General features: G+C 37.6%; 5 protein-coding genes and 4 non-coding genes across 9 annotated transcripts in view; 3 read left to right on the forward strand and 6 right to left on the reverse strand.

The window, feature by feature from the left end:
- Positions 1-848: 848 nt before the first annotated feature.
- CBG27826 lies at positions 849-2,820 on the reverse strand (the record flags this gene model as incomplete). The annotated part of the gene is made up of 7 exons (XM_045240011.1): positions 849-1,010; positions 1,058-1,212; positions 1,258-1,434; positions 1,476-2,090; positions 2,137-2,244; positions 2,290-2,533; positions 2,695-2,820. 7 exons carry the CDS (start codon positions 2,818-2,820, stop codon positions 849-851), a joined length of 1,587 nt encoding a protein of 528 aa, XP_045099897.1.
- Positions 2,821-4,021: 1,201 nt separating this feature from the next.
- CBG28224 lies at positions 4,022-4,093 on the reverse strand. The gene has a single exon. It is a non-coding gene (tRNA).
- Positions 4,094-4,261: 168 nt separating this feature from the next.
- On the forward strand, positions 4,262-4,333 carry CBG28416. The gene has a single exon. It is a non-coding gene (tRNA).
- A 423-nt stretch (positions 4,334-4,756) lies between these two features.
- On the reverse strand, positions 4,757-6,258 carry CBG27827 (the record flags this gene model as incomplete). The annotated part of the gene is made up of 3 exons (XM_045240012.1): positions 4,757-4,837; positions 4,882-5,841; positions 6,127-6,258. The coding sequence occupies 3 exons, from the start codon at positions 6,256-6,258 to the stop codon at positions 4,757-4,759; spliced, it is 1,173 nt and encodes a 390-aa protein (XP_045099898.1).
- Positions 6,259-6,843: 585 nt separating this feature from the next.
- On the reverse strand, positions 6,844-6,915 carry CBG28650. Its single transcript has one exon. It is a non-coding gene (tRNA).
- A 166-nt stretch (positions 6,916-7,081) lies between these two features.
- CBG28373 lies at positions 7,082-7,153 on the forward strand. Its single transcript has one exon. It is a non-coding gene (tRNA).
- Positions 7,154-7,790: 637 nt separating this feature from the next.
- CBG16791 lies at positions 7,791-10,210 on the reverse strand (the record flags this gene model as incomplete). The annotated part of the gene is made up of 4 exons (XM_002645058.2): positions 7,791-7,983; positions 9,832-9,955; positions 10,050-10,139; positions 10,189-10,210. 4 exons carry the CDS (start codon positions 10,208-10,210, stop codon positions 7,791-7,793), a joined length of 429 nt encoding a protein of 142 aa, XP_002645104.2.
- Positions 10,211-17,911: 7,701 nt separating this feature from the next.
- On the reverse strand, positions 17,912-19,376 carry CBG27828 (the record flags this gene model as incomplete). Its single annotated transcript, XM_045240013.1, has 2 exons — positions 17,912-18,107; positions 19,315-19,376. The coding sequence occupies 2 exons, from the start codon at positions 19,374-19,376 to the stop codon at positions 17,912-17,914; spliced, it is 258 nt and encodes an 85-aa protein (XP_045099899.1).
- Positions 19,377-20,079: 703 nt separating this feature from the next.
- CBG16793 overlaps positions 20,080-23,549 on the forward strand; it is a gene marked incomplete at both ends in the record, with an annotated part of 4,928 nt that continues 1,458 nt past the window's right edge. Inside the window, 8 exons of the mRNA XM_002645059.1 lie at positions 20,080-20,134; positions 20,214-20,624; positions 20,680-20,813; positions 20,943-21,208; positions 21,288-21,448; positions 21,495-21,831; positions 21,975-22,259; positions 22,304-22,651. Coding sequence (XP_002645105.1) covers positions 20,080-20,134; positions 20,214-20,624; positions 20,680-20,813; positions 20,943-21,208; positions 21,288-21,448; positions 21,495-21,831; positions 21,975-22,259; positions 22,304-22,651 — 1,997 coding nt within the window. The remainder of the gene's footprint in view (positions 20,135-20,213; positions 20,625-20,679; positions 20,814-20,942; positions 21,209-21,287; positions 21,449-21,494; positions 21,832-21,974; positions 22,260-22,303; positions 22,652-23,549) is intronic.

The following is a 23,549-nucleotide window of genomic DNA, read 5'->3' on the forward strand; positions in this document are numbered from 1 at the left end:
TCGGCACATCGGGAGAAAGAGGACGAGACGAAATGTCAAAATGGGAACGGTAAAGACTGTGGAAAACGATGAGAGTTTTGCACAAAACGCCTTTTTTCCACAACACATCAAAAGCATCAGGAAAAAAGGAACGACGATAGTATGTGCACTTTGCAAGAGACGCAGGCAGGTGTCGTCAATTGGTCTGCATTGAGTGCAACGACACCATGGTCCGTGAACCGCACACAAGAGGTTTGTGTGGAGTGGTGGTGGACGGATAAACGGAGAAAACAAGTTGATTGGTTTATTGATAGCAACCGGAAAGAATTTGACAATGATGTGATAAGTCGTTTTAGGGCATTATAGCACTTTCAACGACGGAGAAGTAGCGAAGTGAGCTTGTCGGAGCCTCAATCTTCATTGCTCAAGTAGCTTTAAAATGTGGAAAATTGTCTGCAAATATATTTGTTCTCAGCTTCTAAAAACAGAACCAGAACCCAAAAAAATATAGTTTGAATGAGAAAAAAAGCGAGAAATTCGACTAAAAATGTACATCATAAGAAGAAACCGGCGTAAATCCTAGCATTCACACTACAACCAAGTATAGTATCGCAACGATTGCGTAAAATTAGGGAACATAAGTAAGTGGGGGAGATTTGTACAGAATTAACTACGTTTTAAAAAAAAACATTGCAAATATCCTTGGGATCAATGTGTTTTTAGATGAATGGCAAGTAGATTTTTCACATTTTGGGAACCTGAAAAAATGATATTGTTTAGTTTTTGTGTTTGTGAATAACTTCCAACCTACGTTTGGGGATATAATTAGATTTGGCATGGTTCTTGGAAGAAATTCTCTTTTCAGTTTCCTAGTGACTTGTTGACTGTTTGACATGGAACGTTCGGACCAGTCTCTCAAACTTTTTCATGCGATCTTGTTTTTGTTTAGCATTAACACCAGAAAAGCCTTCAAAGATTGCGAAGAAAGTGTTCTGTTCTGAAGACCATATGAAAAGCTGCGATGTAGACTTCTAAAAATTAGATTTCTTAGTTGATCAAAATTAAATTGAAAGATAACCATTGCTGTAGAGGTGCTTGGAACCTTTTCTGGCGATTGTTGATGGTTATCCCTAACAATTCTAACTGCTATCATGTTGTTATTCAGACGAACCACGTGGTTTGGCTGGTGTTGAGACAGCTTGAAAGTTCCGTTCTGAGCACCATTGACTCTTCCTGAAAGTCCTATATTTTTGTAATCGACGAGTGAGTGATAATTACCGTTTTGGGCAATTTTGTAAGAGCGAGTCACTGGAGTTGATGTTGAAGGTTGCTTCAATGCAACGATTTGGTTTTCCTGGTTTCTGACGATAGCGTATTTTTTCACGATCCGATGGTTTTGTGGAACAGCAGGTACAGAATTATTCAGAATGATCAATTTTGCTGGCGGACCGGAGCCTTAAACGACTTTTTTGTTTCGGAAAATTGAATGTACTCACTTTCTGGCGTTGAGAACTGAGCTGGTCTCTTCAAGCCAGGAGCTGGTGAATTTCCATTGAAAGCATACATTTGTGGTCGACGATATGGTGGTGCGCGTCTGGCTCCTTGATATGGTCCCGTTGTACCGTTCGGAACTCGCATTAGTGGACTGACCGGCGAAGGAACCATTGAAATTTGTCTAGTCGGAATATTACTTTGCTCTCGAGGAGCAGGAACAACTCGTCGCATAGTGACAGGAGTAAAATGCGGCGAACCACCCACTGATAACGAATGATTTGCTGCTTCCGGTCCACTGGTTCCAGCAGAATTGGATAATTGGGAGTCAGCAGCTTTTTGAAGACCTCGAGCACACTCCGCCATGCTCTTCAATGTGCCCGCGGCGGACATTGATGGAGTGGGAGAGAAACCGGCGAACCCAACGTTGCCAGGGACAACATGTCTGTTGCTGGGAGCACGCTCTCCGCCCTTTCTCTTGATTGTACTTTCTGCTGCCTGCTCTATAGGCGAGACAGAGTAACCTGAGTTCATGGAATTCACGTTAATCCTTGAGCCATTGTGTTCCTTGAGCCAGTAGGAACTTGTGGAAGATTGTTGACTTTTTGAGTTGACTGCTACTGTAATAAAAAACAATATATTCATGATATTTTTGTCGAGGCTTACCATTTTTCTTCGTTGCCACCCTATTTGAACTAGCAAAAAAAGTGGGAGAGCCAAGACTTCCTGATGACTCTGGATCTAGTAGGCACTGTGAGAACGGCAGAAGAGGATCTGCAAGTGATAAAGTTGGTGTACGGTAGTTCTCAAAATACTAACTGTTCATATTGAGCACATAATCTCTGATTCTAGCACTTGTATCTTCCTCATCACTGCTAGTTCTGGACAATCTCCGTTCAATGGTACGATCAATCGATGATGTCCTTTGTGCAAGTCTCATTTGTGCTCTCTTTCCTTCCTCTGATAGCTCTCTATTGATCTTCAATTTGATTTCTCTTTCCATTGAAGCAGGAATTGGATGGGGAACATTTGATAGGAGACTTGACATTGTTTCTCTGGTGTTCTAAAAGTTCAAAAGCGTTTCATAAAAACGTGCTAGACTTATCACCGAATTCTGGACGTGTGGTGGTGAGTTTCCAATATGACCCTCTCGTGGTGGAGTACTACTGTTGCTCTGTAAATCGGAGGAATACAGTTTCAGACTCATCTATATTGTAAACTCACGTCTCTTTCCGATGACAAGCTTCTTCGGATTCCCGAATTTGAATTAGTTGAAGGAAAGGCTACCTCTTTAATGACCATATTTTTCAGACCGAATTTGGAAGGTGGAGGTTGGTTATTACTGTCCATGCCTGAAATATCTGAATCTTGTACAGAAAAAAAACGAAGACATGAGAGAGTTCAAATAAAACATAAAAAAGTAGTCGGAGAAGCGAGTTTCCATGGAGCACGTTTTCTTTGTTCTTCTAAATATTTTTTCTTCGCTTGGTCGGTTTCTTATTGTGCTGCGAATGAGCGTCTGGGAGGCCATGCCGTCTTCTTCTACTCCTTCTCTTCATTCAAAAAGAACGCGGCGCACGGAGAGAGAAAACTGCTGCGAAGAAAAAAAAAATTGACTCTCAGTAGAGATGATGAAGAGATGGGATGCACAGAAAAAAACCAAGAAGATAGATGGGCATCGCATCTCGCAATGCACAAATATACATCTAAATGTCTCATGCAAATCATATCGATTGATGGGAGGGGAATATTGCGAAACAAAAGCCATGGTACGCAGTGGTACTCGGCGCAATGTATGCCAGGAACGAACAAGGACAATATGTATGACATTGCTTGTTGGAAAGAAACATGTGGTTTTGATTTCCAATTTTTGACAGAAACACAGCACACGAAAGTCAGGATATTGCAAGAGAGACTATTCGAAGATATAAGGAGAGAATAAATTCACGAAACCTTGTGATGACAAAATACTGTTCTTGTCTAACTTGACTTGATTCCCTTTTCGAGATTGGGATTTGAGAATAATAAGCCTCGGTAAATCAAACCACGTGATCTTCATTATTTAACCTACGACTAAATTTAAAAAACTGGAATTCAAAAAATCTTAATTTTTTGATGACCAGGACACAAATGCTAACTAGCAAAATTTTGAGTTTAGCAGCCTGTATGCCATTCTGCGCGAAAATTCTCGTTATCTCTTTTCACATCTTTCTGTTTCTTTTTTACTTAAAATTTTACCATCAGTTCTCTTTTCAAGGACGAAAGAATGTCGTTGTCTGCCTCAATTTAGCAGATGACAACATAACAGAAAAGTTTCAGTAACCAAGAAATCGTATTGTCTTAAAAAACCAGATGAAAAAATAGGTTCAAAAAATACACCACTGAAACTTCATGTTGTTCTAAAATAGAGCTTCATTTGATAGGTTTGCTGATCCAAACTGGCAATTTTCGAAAGAATTGATATCTTTAAGGAAGAACACAAACATTTACTGCAAAGCAGAACAAAAATCCACAATTAAGGCTGGTAGATTACTAAAAAACAAAAAAATCATGCGTTCGGGGGGAATCGAACCCCCGTCGAATGCTTGGAAGGCATCCATGCTGACCATTACACCACGAACGCTGGATGTCTTTAGAAGAAAGAATATCGGAGATAATCCTCGACGAAAACGTGAAGATTTTGTGAAAAACCTGTTTCCGAGATTTGTTGTTGAATCATTTCTTTGTATGGAAATCATTTTCTCTCCTCATCTCTTCATATAATATTATACAGGAGAGTGTTAGAATGTGCGCGTTCGTGGTGTAATGGTCAGCATGGATGCCTTCCAAGCATTCGACGGGGGTTCGATTCCCCCCGAACGCAGAATTCTTTTTTTTCTACAGTTTTCAAGTTTTCTGAAAAACTGAAATGAAAAAACAAGAAGTCTATTTTTAGATAGCAAACCCGTCACCATAAAATCACTTGATTCCAATTTGAATTTCGTTTCACATCAAATTATCCCTAGAAACTCTTCAACAAAACTTCAAAACAATCCTTTTCACAATTCTTTTTTAACAGATTTATTGGAAACTGGGATTCCCTACCGGCAGATTGTTTCAAGCCTTTGTCAGCGGCACTCCAACAATAATGGGTAGTAAACAAGATAAAACAGCTCAAAAATTAAACCAATTTGACAAATCAATTCATATTGAATAAATTACAAATAATGCCAACAAGATAAACTAACAATGACAACGATAATAACAATCACAGGATATTTTTTTATAGACTTTGCTCGAGAAAAAATCATCGCATTCCATGTCTTTGATGTGATGCGTTGTTGTATGAGGCGGTTCCGGAAGACGTCGGTTCGTTGTACAAAAATTCCTGAAAAAGTCAGTTTGTCTCAAAAGCTTCACTCAAAATGTTACCTCTTCTTTGACTTCAGCTGTCAAACCGTCCATATCAAACGTCTTGGGTTTTTCTTCATATGCATTCATATCGGCCGCAGGCACATACTTGTACTCTGGAGTCTCCTCATGTTGAACGTCATAGTAAGCCATCTCATCTTCCATTGTTCCGTATCCGTAATCGACTATAGCGTCTACTTCTTGATTGACTTGGTACACATCTTTGAGCTTGCTCATTTTTGCAGCTGAAGCAGCAGACACCTTTTGATTTGAGCCCACCAACAAGGCTGGACCCTGGTATGGGACATTTCTTCTAGTAGGCGTTGGCACTTTTTTTGATATTTCTTCACGTCGGTTCACAGCTAAAGCCTCATTTGTTTTCCTCGCTTGATATGCGCTGAGTTTTCTAGCTCCTTTTGGAGGATTCCACGGAACGTGTGCAGGGTTAACTGGATATTCGCCCTCCACATCGGCGATATTCGTTGGATTCCTTCCTCTCGATTGGTGAAAAAGTTCATTTTTTCGAGCTCTCTTCTTATTTTGTTCGCGGTATTTAGAGTGGTGTCCTTTTGTATAATAGAGTGGCGGTGGATCTTTGAATAATTCTTCAGAAGAACTCACTGGTTCAGAAGAATCTCGTGTTCTGAGAGGTTTGGCAACGTAGAGTTTCGTTGTGGAAGAAGAAGGTCCTTGAAAAGTCGAATACTCTTTTTTTCTGTCCATTATCAAATACTTCTGCACAACATTGTAAGTTGGTTTGACGGTTGCTGCTTTCAGAGGAGTCGGCGCTTTTTTAATCGATGTTTCTTTCCTTTTCGGCTGGATACTGCCTTCAACTGGGTTCATTGCCAAAAATTCCGCTTCTTGAGCACGTCTATAAGCCATTAGTTTTTCGTCGTTTCTCCTGAACCATTCTGCTGAATCTTCGTAATCTTCTTCTTTTATCAGGTTACTTGTCGATGCGGAGAATTCTCCTCCGCTCTGAAAATAAGCCAATCAAGACAACGATGAGCAAAATTTGTGTACCATTTTTATCTCAGCAGGTTTTTCTTCAGTCGGATAGGCTTGATGGGCTAGCGAAGTATTATGTGGGAGCTGAAGAGCAGGTTTATCGTGATTTTCACTTCAATTCACGTAGAACTCACCACTCTACTGTGCGCAGGCAATAAATTCTCCGGTTTGGTCTCTTCTGACATTGATGGAGCAATTTCATTAAAAACCTGAAAAAAATACAAATTTATAAAATAAAAACCGACTAGCACCAACCTCTTCAGTCTTCACAGGCAACAAATCATCGGGTCCCATAATAATGAAACTCGACAAAGATTCGACGTTTGGATGGTTTCTGTTCATTGGTTGATTGATTGGTTTTCTTTTCCCAGCGTGACGAGTAATCATAATTGTATCTGAAACCAAAAATTATTGATTTATTTGACATTGAGCGCGAAAAACAAAAACTAGGAGAAGAAATCAATCATTTTTTGTGGAAAATGGTCTTGTTCGAAAATATAAGTCCAGCGGAGCGCGTTTGCTGTGTACGCAAACACGGTCGGTCGGTCGGTTCTGTGTTGCGTTGTGTTGGGTGGAGGGCCGCGTTGTATCCCGTGTGTTAAAAGATTCATCTTCCAAGACACGCAATAGCATACGACGGAGGAGAACAGGCGCCTAAGAAACAACGATAGATAATGGTGTGAAGAGACGCAGAGAAAATTAGGTCAAAGAGCGGACCATCGAACGTACAGACGCTTATCGAGTGTGGTGTGTGGTGGACGCTGTCCAAACCAGTAAATCGATACAGTTGGGGTCGACCAGATAGTCTAGATGCAGATTTATGACGTCACCCAGGCCAAATGTCGATTGTGTCTAGTCTTGTAGATTAGGACGAAAGGAACAAACATACAAAGAAGGAAATAATGAAAAGAATAAAGAGAACACCATCCATTACCACACTGATTTAAAAAAAACACGCACACAAAAAATTCATGCATTCGGGGGGAATCGAACCCCCGTCGAATGCTTGGAAGGCATCCATGCTGACCATTACACCACGAACGCTGGCTTTCTTCAGAAAAAAGGATGCCGGGGATGATAATCCTGGACAAAAACGTGAGGGTTCCATGAAAAACCTGTTTCCAAAAAATGTTGTTAAATCATTTCCATGTATGGAAATACTGTTGCCTTAGCATCTCTTCATATAATACATAAGAGTGTTAGAACGTGCGCGTTCGTGGTGTAATGGTCAGCATGGATGCCTTCCAAGCATTCGACGGGGGTTCGGTTCCCCCCGAACGCAGAGTTCGTTTTTGATTTTTGCTATGTTTAATTAGCTCATAGAGCAGCAGCTCACATTCAGATAATTTTCACGGTGTACTTTTTAATTCTTATTTTTTACCAAAATTTATGAAAACTAACGGAAATGTCTTGAAATTACCAATAAATCAAATATTCATTAGAGTATTTAGGTAACCAGCAAAAACACCAAATACTCTTCGACTGACAATAAGTATCGGTTTTCTCCCTAAAGTTTCAGTCAAATTGGTCCATCCTTTGATTTTTTTGCGGAACGTGTTGCCTTTTTCGCAGTTTATCTAAATAACGACATGAAATTTACAAACTTTCTGTTGAAAATTAGCAATGTGGAGTTTTTAGGAATTTTATTCTGATAAACCAGGTCAACTATTCTAGTTTATTATGTGACGAAGATTGGAATCTGTACAGTGGCGGGAATCACCCGTGATGGAGTGTGGCGAAGAAGACAAAAACTGAGAATGGGGAGAATCTCTGGTGGAGGGAAAAATTATTCAGATGGATGGAGCAAATAGGTAAGTTGTATTGCTACAAATGATAACAAAGAAACGGAAGAATCGAGGGGAATTTGTAGGGAAAAAAGAGAGATGAGAATCAGAAGATTAACCAAGTCACGATTAAATTCAAACTTTTGCCAAAAGAGGTGGGGCCGATGGATATGCAATATTGTCCGCTTCGTTGCGATTCCGCCGACCAGCTTGGCGAGCACGGTATCCTTTGTAAATGATTGCACAACAACAGCATGGAGCAAAGAAGCACAGGACTCCACAGCACGTTGTCAAAAAGATGACAAACAGCAGAGTGAGGATCACCATCCTGAAAAATGCAATTTCATGAATTAATACTTGATCTTTGTAATTTTATTTTTTTTTCGAATTTTTATATAGGTGATGCCACAATATTTCCCAGTTTTTACCAAATGTATGATTTGATCTCAAATGGCAGATGATCGTATACCCATACTAGGATCGCCCACACATCGAGTGCCAACACCGATTCCCAGATTGCCGGATCACCAGCGGACATGGCAGCACTCTGATAAGACAAAACTTTGATTTGGAAAGGGTACGAGCAAGTTGGGAGAAGACGAAAAAAAATGAGGAGCACTCTGTCACTCTGTGTTTCACGCAAGCCGGACGACGGGAGCCATTTGAGGAGCCAGAGCGCCAGGCAAATCTATCGATTTCAACGAGCAAGTGAGAGACGAATTGGAGCGAGAAAGGAAATGGCAGAGAACAAAACAACTGAGTGTAATGAGCCAAAAAAGAGGAAATGGGGCATCATTTTATTTTGAGATAGGCTAAAATGAAAATTGGACGATTCTGTTTTAGGTAAACTTAATTGAAGAAAATAAACAAATTTTCTGAGAATATTTAAAAAGTTACAGTGATCCTAAAACTCTAGAACTAAAAAATATTGACCAAACTTTCGAGTTGAAAGGACGAACATTTGAACTAGAGAGTATTTCGAAAGATCTCAGTACATACACAATTCTCTAGGAATCTTTCCTACTAGTGTTTTTCTAAGTGGTCGCTCGCTCCGATGGCAATTATTTCAAGGACACAAGAAAATATTAGAGTCGAATTGAGTCCAACTAGTATTACTACCAAATTCGGCTCCTCTATTTTCACTCCCACTTTGACAAATGGGCGGAGTTTGTCTGATATTCACTTTCCCAGAAACAAGTGAGTCATGCCATGTGCTTCGAGCCCGTGGGCATTTCCCCTATTGCGAAATACACGGGCTCACTCTTTTTTCCCTTCTATTTCCTCCTTCATTCTCAGAACTTTGAATAGTGAAAAAAAATAACAGCCTTACGTCCAATCCACATCAGTACACAAGTCTTGATGATCAGTTGACCATTCGTAGATCTTTCGAGCCGTTCCCATTCGTTGGAGTAAACAGTCAATTCCAGATAGGAATATTTTGTCACTAACTTTGTCAAATGTTGGATCATCCATGATGAAAGACAGTAAGGAGGTAGCAAGGTACAGTAAGAAATACGGAAATGAAGGGGAATGAGCAGTGAGCTCAGAGCTCCCGCTTAGTTAGTCATCACTATTGACTTTTCGGTGTTTTGTGTATCTAACGAAAAAGTGGAAAGAACAAAAAATAGAATTTCAAATTCAGGCGCCATATCAAAAGAGACTCTCACACCGAAAAAGCCTGAAACTTCTAATTTTGATCCCGTGCGAATTCAGTAAAAATTTTAATTCATACCACAAGACTTATTGCGAACACCTTAATAAAACGTCACCCAGATCCTCTGCTTTGAGCTCGCTTATCTCATTCCCTGTGAAAGATGTCAAAATGTTGTCAACTGATAAAATGTTGGTGATATTCTGTTCAATATTTTATCTGTTGACCACTTTCCGATATCTTTCTTAGACAATGAGATACATGGTCTGAAAATCAAATGTTTGGGTGGCGTTCTGTTAGTGTTTACGGTGTTTTTCAAATTCGTTGAACTCGGAGATGTTAACTCAAAATGTTTGTAAAAGAAATTTCCTAATTTAAACGTAGAAGCTTGAAAAAATCTTTAATTGAATTTCCCAGTTCAAATTAATAATATTATAGCACCCTGAACCGATTTTTGATGCATTTGATACAATGTTTCTCCTTTTTTCCTCCAAACTATTTCTTCCCAATTTTACTGAAACTTACTGTGTCAACCCTGGAGCACAAGCGGCCATATCCGGCTCGTCATTGCACAAATCCGTAATGTAGCAGCTCATGTAGCACGCCTCCAAGCAGTTTTCCAACGATGTGTGGCATGTCACCCACATTCCTGAAATATGAAATTTCAGTTATGAAGTCATATTTTTGGCTTAAAAAGTTTTTTTTGTTGCTCATACTATTTTCTCATAAGGCACCAGACCAACCTGAAATTGATGATTTTCCAGCTCCATCTGTCGTTGTCATCATTGTTGTCGTATTCGGCCATTTTGCTCCAGACACTGTGGAGATGAGACCTAAAAGAAATATATCCTCATTTTGCTTTATTCTTCCTTCATTTCTTACCGAAAAGAGCCAAAACCAACATTTTTAAACTCATGAGTATAACAAACTGAACTGAGTTTCTGTTGTATATAACAAAGAAGAAAGGGAGAGAGAGCCAACGAGCAGTGTGCTCTCTCGTTGGGATATTGCGAAATCGATGAGTCAGAAACTGAAAATCGATAATTAAATATGAATGGACATGAGAAAGTGTGAGAAAAAGAATCAATCAAGGGTTACATGAAAAATGTCAGGTAATAACACGAGAAACAACCTTCAAACTCTAAATTTGAGGAAAAAATAACCAGAAGAAATCAAAATTTCTAACGAATTCGGTTTAAGAATGCAGGAAACCCAAAGCAACAACCCAAGTGAAGTGAAATAAACCAAAAACCATTGGAACTGGCCATCAACGAAACTGAAAACGCGATCGAAATTGTTCGGGATAAAGTGAAACGAGTGAGAGATAAAATGTGTGTCAGAAACGCAGACGCCAAACAGAAAGACTTTTGGACGGCATGTGTCTCTATTGATTTGCTATTATTGCCTGATTTGCCGGTGAAAAGGGAGAAAAAATTCCTTTAGATATTCTTTGAAATGCGAGGAGAAAATATGTTATACCGGAACCAGCACTTTTTTAAATCGCAAGAAGCCCACGATTACATATTAATCTTTAAACAAAAAACAAGAAGAGAAACGAGAAAAAATCACACCTAGAAATTTCTCCATTCCATTTAGACGTTTTTAACAAAAACATACAGAAAAAGAGTAAGAACTCAATGTTCAAACATCAAAAAAGAACCAAAGATTATGCGGAACAACACACACAGGCCAAGTTCAAATTGTTCTGTTGTGTTTTTTTTTGTTTTGAGATTTCAAAAGATTATGAGAAACGGAAAACAAATTTGGAAGAAGCATTCAGTTTTTTATATGACGTCGTATGTATTTTTCTACATGGAAAAAGATAGCAGAGCTTTGGAAAAATGAATTTCACAAGAAAAAAACTAGACTATATCATGAAAATCTGGAAAAAAATAGCCCATTTGTTTTTTTTCATTGATTCACACAATTTAACTGTGTCAAGCAGGGCTGGACAAAATCAGAACTATTCCGACAGATCGGATATCATTAATAGATTTTGGCTGACCACAGTTTTGAACTGTGACTCATTGTAGGCATATTTTTCACGTTTCATTCGTTTGCAAAAACAACGATTTGATATTGGAATACAAAAAAACATATATTGGGATTCATTACAAGTAAAAAAAAGATAAAGAAATAAAAAAAGGTAATTATCGTGGGTAATAGGAGAAAACACATTTTAACATTATGCAATACGACAAAAAAGACAATACGATAGGATGTAAGATGAAATAAAAATTTCCACGAATTGGTAGTTATTTCGAAAAACTCCTAACTATTCCACCATTCTCAAAAACTTTTCTTCTGTCATGTCCCACACTCCAAATCTGAATACCTTCTCTTGAATCAGAACGGATGCTACATGATTATCTGATTCTCTGACGACATATATGTGGCTGGAAAATGTACCCGTGTTTGTGTTTGTGTTTGTCCATGAGTATCTGGAGAACAACATTTTATTAAAAAGCTATCCTAAAAACTACATCATCAACACTCTAATGGAATGCTTTCCAAATCGTGTACTTTGAATCCCTAATCCTAGCACCATGTGAAACATTACAAAAATCTTCAACTAGCAAAGCGTGTAGAAAAAAAAGAAAAGTAGTTGACTACTTTTTAATGTTTTTCATAGGAACCGAGATGAAAAGTTGATAGTTTGGGGTCACTTTATTAGAGTGTTTACAAAATATTAAACAACTCACATTTTGGGCACAGTGTACGTCGGTGGTGTTTTGGTAACATCAATATGCTTTGCTCCAATTACGTTCAGAATTTCGTTCTGGGGGAGAGCATTCGAGTAACGTTTACAACTGAGGTGTTCCAACGTTTGAAAAGATTCTCCTGATTTCCATCTATTCACAAACTCTGTCAAATCTGAAGTTTCGTATTCGCGGCATCTTAAAATTGCTTGTTTCCCTTGAAAATGACGTAAAACAAAAGGAATAGTGCTATTGGGTTGAACTACTTCAACACATTCTGCCTGATAGGCTTTAGAATTCGGACTGAATGGTTCTGTGTATCCCAACGCGTAAAACATAATGTATTTCAAGTTTGGAGATTCTGAGAAAAAGTGTTCAAGGTTGGCGTAATCCGGGTCAATATCCATAACTTCAACACAAGCGAATATGTTTTGGAGCTGCGGAATAATATTCTCACAGTCGTCTGTTCTCCACAAATACTCCACAGAATTGCCGAATAGATGAAAATTATGATTGTGAATCGATTCGATGACAGATCTGCTCTCATCCGGTTCAAAAGATGCTACAAGAAGCGGTTCGAATTTATCGGATATTCTGAAAAAATAATTTTAATAATTTCTTGTTCATTGCAACTCACCTAAAATAAATAATTTTTCCAGATACGTTCAACGGAAAATAATCATTTTTAGTCGTCTGGCGTTCCACAATTTTTATCAAAACTTCTCTCCGACCCTGCTTAGGTGAAATATCAACAAACGGTTGTTTATTTGTATCATTACATGTATATCTGAGAGATCTGATATTTTTGAATCTATTGCTTTGAGTTAATTTGATCAACTTCTTCATTTTCGTCGAGACAAACGAAAGAAGAAATAGATTCTGATAATCGATGTTTTGGAGAATCTCTCTCTGGACCAAATAAGGATATTCGAAAAGTTTCATTTTGCAGTTCTGAAAATATAAAGCAGATTGCAGAGAAGAAAACAATTATTGGAAAGCGAGTGAAAGACATAAAGAGAGAGAGAGAGGACAACTTATCAAGAAAAAAGGTGTCTTCTGACGTGGCGAATAACCCAAAAGACACAGAGGAGGCAAAGAGAATGGTGGGTCCGAATCGAAGAGGGTGTATTGACTTTGACTAGTCAATAAGCAGTCTCTAGTGTCCCACAAAACCAACCCCTGGTTAGCACGTTCTACCTCACATGAGCAACTGGAGGGAGGGCCAGAACACGTAGATCGTGTGTCTACCTTCCATTTTTTGTCCTTCGAAAACAGGTGGATTAGTTCGATAGCATTATTTCCTTACCTTTTAGGACCATTCTTATTGTTGCCTCAATGGGTTCGTTTTTTGCACCTACAAGAGCTGAAAGAAAATAACACGTCGAATGTTATTGATAGATTTTAGCCGACCATAATTTTGGACCCATTACATACGATGTTTTCAACCAGGGCTGATTTGCAACAAAAAAGAACTGGTCGGGTGTTGCTGGCAATTCTTGACCGATCATAGTTTTTGACTCTCATTAATTGTGCTCCCCTGTTTCTTACGTTGTATTCTTCACAAAAATGAAGACTTGACAGGAATATAAATAACATGTATACGATTGAAAAAGAGCAATAAAAACAATGAAAAATACGAGGACAATATTTATCATATAAAACAAAAAGAAACAAGATTCAGAACTTTTCAGTGTGATAAAAAAAGACAATACAATATGATGTAGGATAATATCAAATTTTCACAAATTTATAGAGATTTTGAAAATCTGCTCACTATTCCAACATTTTCAAAAACCCTTCCTCTGTCTTATCCCATACTCCAAATCGGAAAGTCGCCTCTTGAATCAGAACCGATGCCACATGGTTATGTTTCTCTGACGACATATCTGTGGCTGGTAATTGGACCCGCTTTTGTGTTCTCATCAACTGTTTTCTCATCAAACCATTCAAATCTGAAAAACAAAATTTTATTAAAGAATTCCAGTAAAATATACTATCGTAAACATTCTAATAGAATGCTTCCCAAATCGTGAACCATTATCCATATATTTCGCTTCGTGTGGAAAATATCGAAAAGTAACCTGCTGGTATATTTCATAGAAACCAAGATAAATTGCCTCAAAGTTGAGAGTTAGGAGTTACTTTATTATTGGGTTGGTCGAAAAGTAATGCGGTTTTGATTCATTTGAACATCATGCAAAACTTAAACAAGGTAAGACAAATCAACAGGCTTTTTTCTTAAAGATTCGATGCCCCCTATGAGACATGGTGGGATGCCCCATAAGAGACAACTTCAGGGTGCCCCCTATGAGTTAGTGACCCCTGTGAGTGTATGCCCCCTTTGAGCACAATGCCCTCTATTTCGATGCCCCCTGGGAGTATGGGCCGCTCGACCGTCAAGTTTCCGATCATTTTGAAAACTCAGAACGGTTTAAAATATACCTAGAATCAAACCTTCACAGATTTGTTAAAGTTCAGTGTTTTTTCAGCTATTCGCCGATTTTTGAAAGACGTTTCTTTTTAGGCCGTTCTTGTACTAAAAAAAGGGAAAAAAACATGTGGTTGTCAGAAATTAGCAAGTAGCTGAAGGACTAGGAATTTTCAGAAAATTCCTCGAAAGAAAAATTTTCAATCAAGATTGATTGTAAAATTTTCAAAGTGATCGGAAATGTGACAGACGAGTGTTCATACTCCTGAAAATGCCGAAAGTGAACTGAAAAAAGTTCACATGCTATGCAATACAATTCCAACAAAAATGTTTGTCTATTTTGAAACAGAGTTACAAAAAAGTGATCTCTTTTGTTTTTTAGATCACTGCTAAAACCTACCAACAAGAAAACTTTGTAAGCTGCAATAGTTTATAGTTAGTTACTGTCAAAACTGCCTGGGAAGGTAGTTGAATACGGAATCACTATCGCTTGAGACGTGTTAAAGATGAACGTTGGATGAGACTGTTCAATAACATTCCGCACAGAATAAAAACAATTGCTCAGGCTGTCCTCAATTGCCCAGGCTGTTGCTCAGGTAGATCCAGTAATTCCAAGATCACAGAAGTCAGGATAAGTATCGCATACTACAGTAAATGCACAACGCATGTGAACTGTAAGAAGCGCGGAAGCTCGCCAGTTGGTTTCCGATTGATTCGTTTTGGAGACGATTTGAAACGTAAGAAGATTTATATCATTCATGATCGTACTTCATTGAGCAGCAGCTGAATTATTTGATTAAACCGAAAATTGCGTTTCTTTTCTATTTTTAGGACCTTTACTTTATTTTTATCGATCAAAAATATTTTTCAATTTTTTTTCGATCGAAAAAAAAACGAACTAGAAAAAAAAACAAAAAATTTTGGGAAAAATTATACAAGGAGCTCAAAATGTGGCTTAAAAATGCAGTATTTTTGACACCGGGTCTAACGGGCTCCGGTTTTGCAAATTTTCTCAGGCCCGGCCCGGCCCGGAATTTTAGAAGCTTGTTTTTAATGTAAGTCTTTTTTCACTGAACTCCATTTTTTGTAAATACTGAAAATGTAAAAAATGAAATAACTTATAATTAAAATTTAAAAAATGAAACAAAATATTGAAAATCCGAGGGCCTAAGAAGTTAGAAGAACAAACCCGAAATGAAGAATTCAGAAGAAAAGGAACCAAGATAAAATAAAAAGTCAGTAAACCAGGCAAGCTGAAATTATGTATGTTTTGCATTGAAACTGTATATTCCCTTCAATTGTGTGATTAACTGGATTGGTGCAACCGATCATACATAATTTCGGTCATCTTTAATTTTCTGAAAGTCTTTTCTAAAATTCTAATACCAATGTTGCTGACGAGAAAAAAATGAGAAACCTTGAAAAGAAGTACACAAGCGATACGCGGCTATGAGTCATTCGCATTTTAGAATTCAAATTCCATTTGTTCACTTCCTGTTTACACTGTTTTGTCCACGAGTGGACTTTAGCAGACTAGACGTGTTTGTTATTTTCTCTGGTCAGTTTAGTAACAGCTGATGATATCTGATTAGCGAGAAATATGGATCATCACCATTTTGAATGTGCCCCAATAATCTTACCAACTCATTCCCATTTTTGTTCAGTCAGTTTTTCGTTTTATCTTATCTTATCTTCCTTTATGTTCGTCTTGAAACTATAACTGGTTATTGTTATAGTTTCCTTTCTTGAACACATTTGTTGTTATCTACCTCTCTGAACTCTTAAAGAAATAACTCGGCCATGGCCACACGTCTTTTTCCTATGAGTCAGTTTCTTTTCTTTGGCGCATCAAAGGTAATGATGCCGCGCAGAAATTTAGCTCGTATTTGCTTGTTTTGCATTCTGGGAATTTTGTTTTGCCTTCTGGGAATAAAAAAAATGTGTTATACCGTTTCGCACTCTCGATTCTAAAACTTGAACCGTTATGACCCCGCTTGAAGGGCACTTCGGGACTTCAATTGAATGCTCGTATTTGATGGTACATGGGAAAAAACGGGTTCATCAAGTTGTTAGTGTAAGTTTAATGGACAATTCTTATTTGGTGGTTTATGCAGGCCCATACTGTAGGCATGTGGTTCGAAAAGTAGATCTACGATATTTTTGGATACACTGAGAGTAATAATTCGCTTCTTACTAATGAAGTGAGTCCGTATATTTTGATTCCTTCAATCTTGTGTGTGGGCGCTTGTCCTACTAAGTTGAGAATCGAAACATGCTCAAACTTTATTTAACTTTGCAAACTGCTACTTGGGACAATGTATGTGCTGCGTTCTGAAAATTAACAAAAATTCTGCAAAACTGAAAACTTCAAGAAATCTTGTTTTTTTTTTTTGAAAATTAATGGGGTTTCTTGTAATTCCCAATGTTTCAATTCAATAAGTCACATAGAAAATATCCAGTTCAAATAGATTAATTATGTGATAAACCAGAGAACTGGTTGTTCGGAATAGAACGGTTACATACTTATGAAAATTCGCGTAAAATACAGTTTTTGAACCGCCTTATTACTAGAACGTTCCTCAACTGACTAGTGATCCAAGGACATAAAAAATTTTTTTTCGATTCGATTCCGGAAAATAATGTTTCTAGTTTGTTGCAAACGTCATCAATTCCAACAGAATATTTTTGTGAAAATTATTTTATTGTAGCATTGGTGTTTGTAGTATTTCATTATTTCTGAGAACAAACCGTAAGACCCTTAATCTCAAGGTTGAGCTAATTTTTCTCGGCTCATTTGTGCAATATCAAAAATGTGTCAACTGAAAAATTTCGCGATATAATGATCAACAATTCATTAGTTGAAATGTTTCATATCTCTCACAGAAATCAAGATAAATTGACTCAAAGTGAACAGTTAGGGGCCCTTCCATCACAGCTCTTACGGTAGTTTGCGTCTGTTTTTTTTCATTCCATATTTTGAAAAACTATTTGACATCCCTGGGCAAGCACTTTCATCTCTCCCAATGAATTTTTTTCGAATATCCCCATGCCTCGATCCACGGAGACCCTAATACCCCACTAGTTGCCATTAGCCATGTTGCACACCTAAAAGGGGTTGGGGGTGTGATCTAGAAGGTAAAAAGGCGTTGTTTGTTTGTTCTGCCTTTGCTCCGCCCTTTTTTAGCCACACCCTGCCTTCCATTTGGTGTTGTAGGATTGATAGATTTTATTCATCATTTTTTCCAACGACGGTGTTTATTCTTTTTTCATCATTCCTGAGAACATTTTTTGAATTCTGTTTTTTCCCTTTTTCAATCATCTCACCCAGCCTTCTCATCATCAATCGTACCCTTTGGTTTTTTTCCGGCAAACATGAGGTCAACACGACGTGGGTAGTTTTTGCTAGTGTGTTGCCCGCACCTCTAACCGTTTTTCTCACCTTCTGCCTCTCCGTCGATTTATGGAGAACCCTGACACCCTACTTTCTGTTGCCACAGGCCAGGTTGCGCACACGAACGGGGTCTGGGGGTGTCATCAGAAGGAGAAAATAACACCGTTTGCCTGTCCTATTTCCACTCCATATTTCCTTTGGTGTGCCCTGATTTTCACTGCGTGTTGCCTTATTAACTATCATATTTTTATCTAAAACAACTTGCGATTGGAAGTATTTGGATCTGAAATATCTGGTTTATTGGTGATTTTCTGATAACTTAATTTGTGAATCAGTATCACGATTTTCTTTATATACATCACATTTTCTCATTTCTTTAAATGAGTTCGATAGAAAAAACACCTCTTAACGTGTTTTATAATCAGAATTTCTCTTTTCTCACTTAGACCCTGACTTGTCGCCAGGGCACGAGATCTTTCTGGGTTTCCTCGCTATCCCTTGCGCACGCTCTCACATTTCATTCAAATTATCTTTTCCGTCTGACAGAACGTTTGCTCTACCTTTATCGCGCTCCTTTTGAAAAAAGTCATTGAAGGGTATATGCATTTTTTCGTGGTTTCGCTTGTACTAGTTACCTATTTCGATCATTTTGCGTATCTAACTCCACTAAGAAACCTTTTGATTCACTTAATTGTTTATCCATATGTTGCCACAGACCAAATCGCACACTCAAGGAGGGTATGGGGTGTGATCTGGGAAAAAACGTCGTTCGTCTGCTCTGCCTTGAATAGGCCACGTTTCTTTTGGTTTATCTTCTCTGTAGATCCGCGTAGACCCTAATACCTCACGTTCTGCTGCCAGCAGCAATGTTGCACACTCAAGAAGGGTTTAGGGTGTAATCGGGAGAAGATGACATTGTTTTTTTGGTTCTGCCTTTGGTCCACCACGCTTTTTTTTGCTGTGTCCTAATTTCCATTTTTCGTACAAATTTTGACGGGATTTGATAGAATAACTTTCTCAGAAGTATCAATTATCATTCGCATAAAAAATTTTTGGAGTGGTAGCAATTTTCTATTTTTTTGTGAGTCATTCCGTTTTTCCAGAGGAAAAATCCGTCAGATCTAATTTTTTCTGCTATAGAATTTTTGTGTATAACAGAATTGAACATATTTTTAAAAAATCATATAAATTTTTAGGGTCAAAATATGTTTTTTCTAATCAGTGTCGAAAAAATAAACATGACCATATAATTTCTTATGAAAATTTGTTTCCGGAAATCAGCGTTTCTTGTAAATATATTTCATTAAAAATTAGAAAAATATGTTTCGTTGATTTTGTGACTATCCGTGTATTTCTGAAATAAGTTTACATTCAACGCGAGCGTTTATACTATTATCCATCCCTTCTGTAAACATAGTCTACATTAGGCACCTGCTTTTTTTTTGAGATGATCTGGCTTTAACATGTCACCACCACCTGAGTGTGCTCACCCACTCCATCCCATTAATGTTTTGTAGAACGGAGGTCTGCACAGTGCGGGTAGATTGGACATTGTGTGTCCCATCTGCATATATTGATTGAGATTTATTCACGAAGACGAGCGCACCACCCAATCTAAGATGTGTCTGCCGCGAGTCGTAAATTACGCAACAGACAGGGATTGTTTCAATGCTACGTAGTGTGGTACGCGTACAGAAAATGATGAGAGATGAGAGATAAGAGGAAAAAGAGAGCTAAGGAAAATGCGCTAACTTTTGATAGGGAAGGTTACATTTACACAGTTATCAGGGATAATCATATACGAGTTCAACCGTTCCCAGAGAATTACATGGAATTTGAGTCAATTCTGGAAAAAACATGATTTCCAAAAATTCTGAAGATTTAAGAAAACTTTTTTCGTTCTCAGCCAACAAACTGGCTCAAGAAGCCCGTAGCTTATAACACATTGCATACATTATAAAAGTCTCACGTGCTTTTGAATTACTTAAGTTAAAGTCCGAGACAGACAGGCATACCAACAGACTAAAAGATTTTTCGGTAAATCTCCTTACCTGCTATTTATACTAACTCATGAGATTCGAATGCCCGTGAAGAACAATGAATTTTTCAACAACAATAAGAAGATCGTACAAATTAGTGAAAATATTTTGATCGGTTTTAAATTATTTTCTCCTTCTCAAAAGTAACTCTTTCTGAAATCTGTTTTGTCATATTACCGAACCATATCCCATTTTCAGATAATCAATCAAGCGACAATGTTGCGTTTGGATGCACTTTGTACTAAGAAAATCACCAACTTCTACTTGAACGGTACGAAATTATTATTTTTAGAAAAGTGTTTACCAAGCTATAGAAATGAATCTTAAGAATTCCAATCAACCGTTTTTAGGAAATATGAAACATGCTTTGGCAAAAGAATATGGTGCAGATAAGCTTGTCGAAATGAGCAGAGTTTTGGAGATGAGCCAAAGCGAAATTTCCCAAGATGTCTTAAAACAATCCAATGGAAATTTCACGAAAGAGATGGCAGAGTCTGTGATTGGGGGACGTCATTTCACAGGAAGAATGGGAAAACGATTTGCGAAGCAACTGAAGGGAGCATTCGAAGCAAAAAACAATGCTACTTCTGAAGAAGACTTTGGAACATTCGGCGGACTGAGATTCGATAAAGTTACGATTGACAACGAAAACTTCAACAAACACTTCTGTGATGTGATTTTTGCTCAAGAGCTCGCAAGTTTGGTTATTTCCAATATGGATTCACCATTTTTCAATATGAAGGAAGTGCAATCAGATGATGGTAATTTTATTGCATTTTTATTATTATCAGAACTGTGTTTACATCATCGTTTCAGGTTCAAAGGAAAGCCAAGTCAAACTCATTCCAATTTTGCGCAAATTGATTTCTACTGAAAGTGAACAATCATTGAACACACTATCAATCAAAATGCCGCGTACAACTCGTTTCGAGAGAGATTTTGTGAAAAGAGTAAGATTTTATTCTTGGCTAATTGGAGTTTTTCACTGTGATTCATTAATTTAAAAAATACCAAAATAGGATTATTGTCAAATAGGAGAAGATCAAATGGTTCCACCAAACTAATCTGGTGAATTTCAGATGCTGAATGTGCTTACAAACCTCAGCTCTCTCACACTGAGCAACATTCGAGTAAATGACACCGATTTCAACGTGGATAGCAGCCTACTCAAAAATATTACTGAGCTGGATCTTTCTTTTTCGAAAATTCCCACTTTCGAGTTTCTTAAAAGTTTTGAAAAACTTGAAATCCTCGATGTTTCGGGTGCCGAATTGAAGGAGAGTGATGTAGAGGCGATTTGCAAAATGAAGACTCTACAAACGCTTCATATTGATGGCGCGAAGAGGTAAATTCTATTTCTGAATTAATTTTCGAAATCTCAAAATTTTTCTAAACTCAAGTTTCGAGAAAAAATCGTTTTTCAGCAGCGAGGGTCCATCTTCGAACAATTTGGAAACTTATATTAAATCCGACAATCCATTATCGGAGCTCTCAGTCCTCACTATTGAAAATTGTAAAATCGACAAAGCGGGTCTCCAAGCGATTCTTCAAACCCATCCACATTTAAGAGAAATTAATCTAATCAGTGAGTATCAATTTTTTCTCAACAGAATTTCAATGATTTTTCTCAGGCACTTCTCTTTCAAGAACGCAAATGCCCACAATGGGAGGAACAAGAATCTTGTCCATTTCCACGATTGAGCAAACCGCTGTTTCTCTGACGTATGTCATCAGTAGTCCTGGAAGCTCTCGGAGGGATGAAATTCTCAGTACTCTTCTTGAAGAAATGAAGCAAATAGCTTACCGCGAGGAATATGATGGAACTGATGGAAGAGAAAGTCTCTCCGAGGTAGAACATCAACTTCTCCTCGACGGGGTTATCAGTTTCATAAAAATGGTGGTCGTGGAAAAGGATCAGGAAAACGACGATTTGATGGATGCAATGAAAATTTTAAACAAATTAACCATGTAAGTGATATTTCTTTTTCGAGCGGAAACATAATTCTTATTTTGATAAAAATAATTTTGATTACCAGTTTCTGTGATATTAATATAAAGGATGACTGTCCTTTTTTAACGAAACTCTGATTGACAGTTCCTCATGTTTTCAGCATTGTGCCAATTGAAATGTGGAGCTTGCTGAATCAAGCTCTTTTGAGGGATGTGATGTTATCTTTGCTCAAGAGATATCCGTTGAAATTAAGGCCGGGCTCCAATTTGTTGAGCAAAATCACACATTACGCGCTGGCGAATTTAGGAAGGTTGCTTGTGCATAACGAAGGACCGGAAAACCTGGTCCCAATTGTTGGAATAGCCGTTGAAACGCTCAAAGCAAAAATTGAATTGGGAAACAACAACTTTGTCAGATGTTTCAACATTTTGAATTCCTATTTTGAGTAAGCCAGTAATTTTGCTTTTTACGTCAAACAGTTTTTTACAGAAAGATGTCGCACAATGACAAATTGAAAATCATCAGAGAATGCTCTCTTGACGAGCTTATCCTGAAGTTTTTGAAGAAAGGCAGCAAATATGCATTAAATTTTTTTCTGGGAAGAATTGCAAAATTTATCGGAAAATTGGCTTTCTTCGACAGAGACGTTCCTAACTTGGACATGGATCATCGAATCGAAATGTTACATTTCCTGATTGAAGAAGCCAAGTGGAGATATGATGAAAGTCTTCATCGTTGCATCGTACAATGCCTGGCGAATATTTTCAAATCTACAAGACGTTTCGAATTCTTCGAAAAGTTTTGGGATCCTTCACGTTCTAGCATTCAGCACATTTTGTAAGTTTTCTTTCTTTTTCTCAAGCTTACACTTCTAAATCAAATTAGGCAAAAAATTCGAGGGTACAAGAGGGTACAACTGATTTAGGGGTACAAAATTGGTGATTCGTGGGTACAAAATTCGTGGGTACAAAAATTCGGGGGTACAACGATTCGGGGGTACAATCTACCAATGATTCTGGGGTACAACTTATTTCATGTAGGGGTACAACGTTTGTGATTCGGGGGTACAATTTTTTTGACGAAGTTTCTGAATTCCTGAATTTCAGAGCTTGAAAATCTCAGAATTCGGAATCTGAGAATTTCGGAACTTCAGAGTCTGAGAATCTGAAAATTTCGGAACTTCAGAATCTGAGAATCTGAGAATTTCCGAATTTCAGAACTTCGAAATCTCAGAATTTCAGAAGTTCAAAATCTCAGAATTTCAGAACTTCAGAATTCTTAGAATATCAGAACTTTAACGGATTTTAATGCCAGTCGGATTTTAATGCCAGTCGATTCTAATGCCAAACGGATTTTGATGCCAGTCGATACTTTCCTCACTTCCAATTTTTCTCAATTTTATTTCTTAATTTTTTTTCAATTCCCTTTGTTTCTCAATATTCCTTCGTCTTTTTCCCAATTTTTTTCAATTTTCCTCAATTTTCGCGGTAATTTAAATTTTTCTCATTTTTAAATAATTTTCTAGATCATTGATTGAAGGAAACAATCACAATTTAGATATTTCCCACAAAATTCGAAAATCCCAAAAATTCGCCCAAAATGAGCTATTTTCTTTTGAAAATTGTTCGAACAGGCAATAAAACATTACAAAAATTATTAAATTGATTTTTTTTTTCGATAAATTACCACGAAAATTTGAGCAAAAATGATGAAAAGCGAAGGAAAACGGAGAAAA

The sequence above is a fragment of the Caenorhabditis briggsae genome (assembly GCF_000004555.2).
Source record: "Caenorhabditis briggsae complete genome, chrX, whole genome shotgun sequence".
Classification (NCBI taxonomy): Eukaryota; Metazoa; Nematoda; class Chromadorea; order Rhabditida; family Rhabditidae; genus Caenorhabditis; species Caenorhabditis briggsae.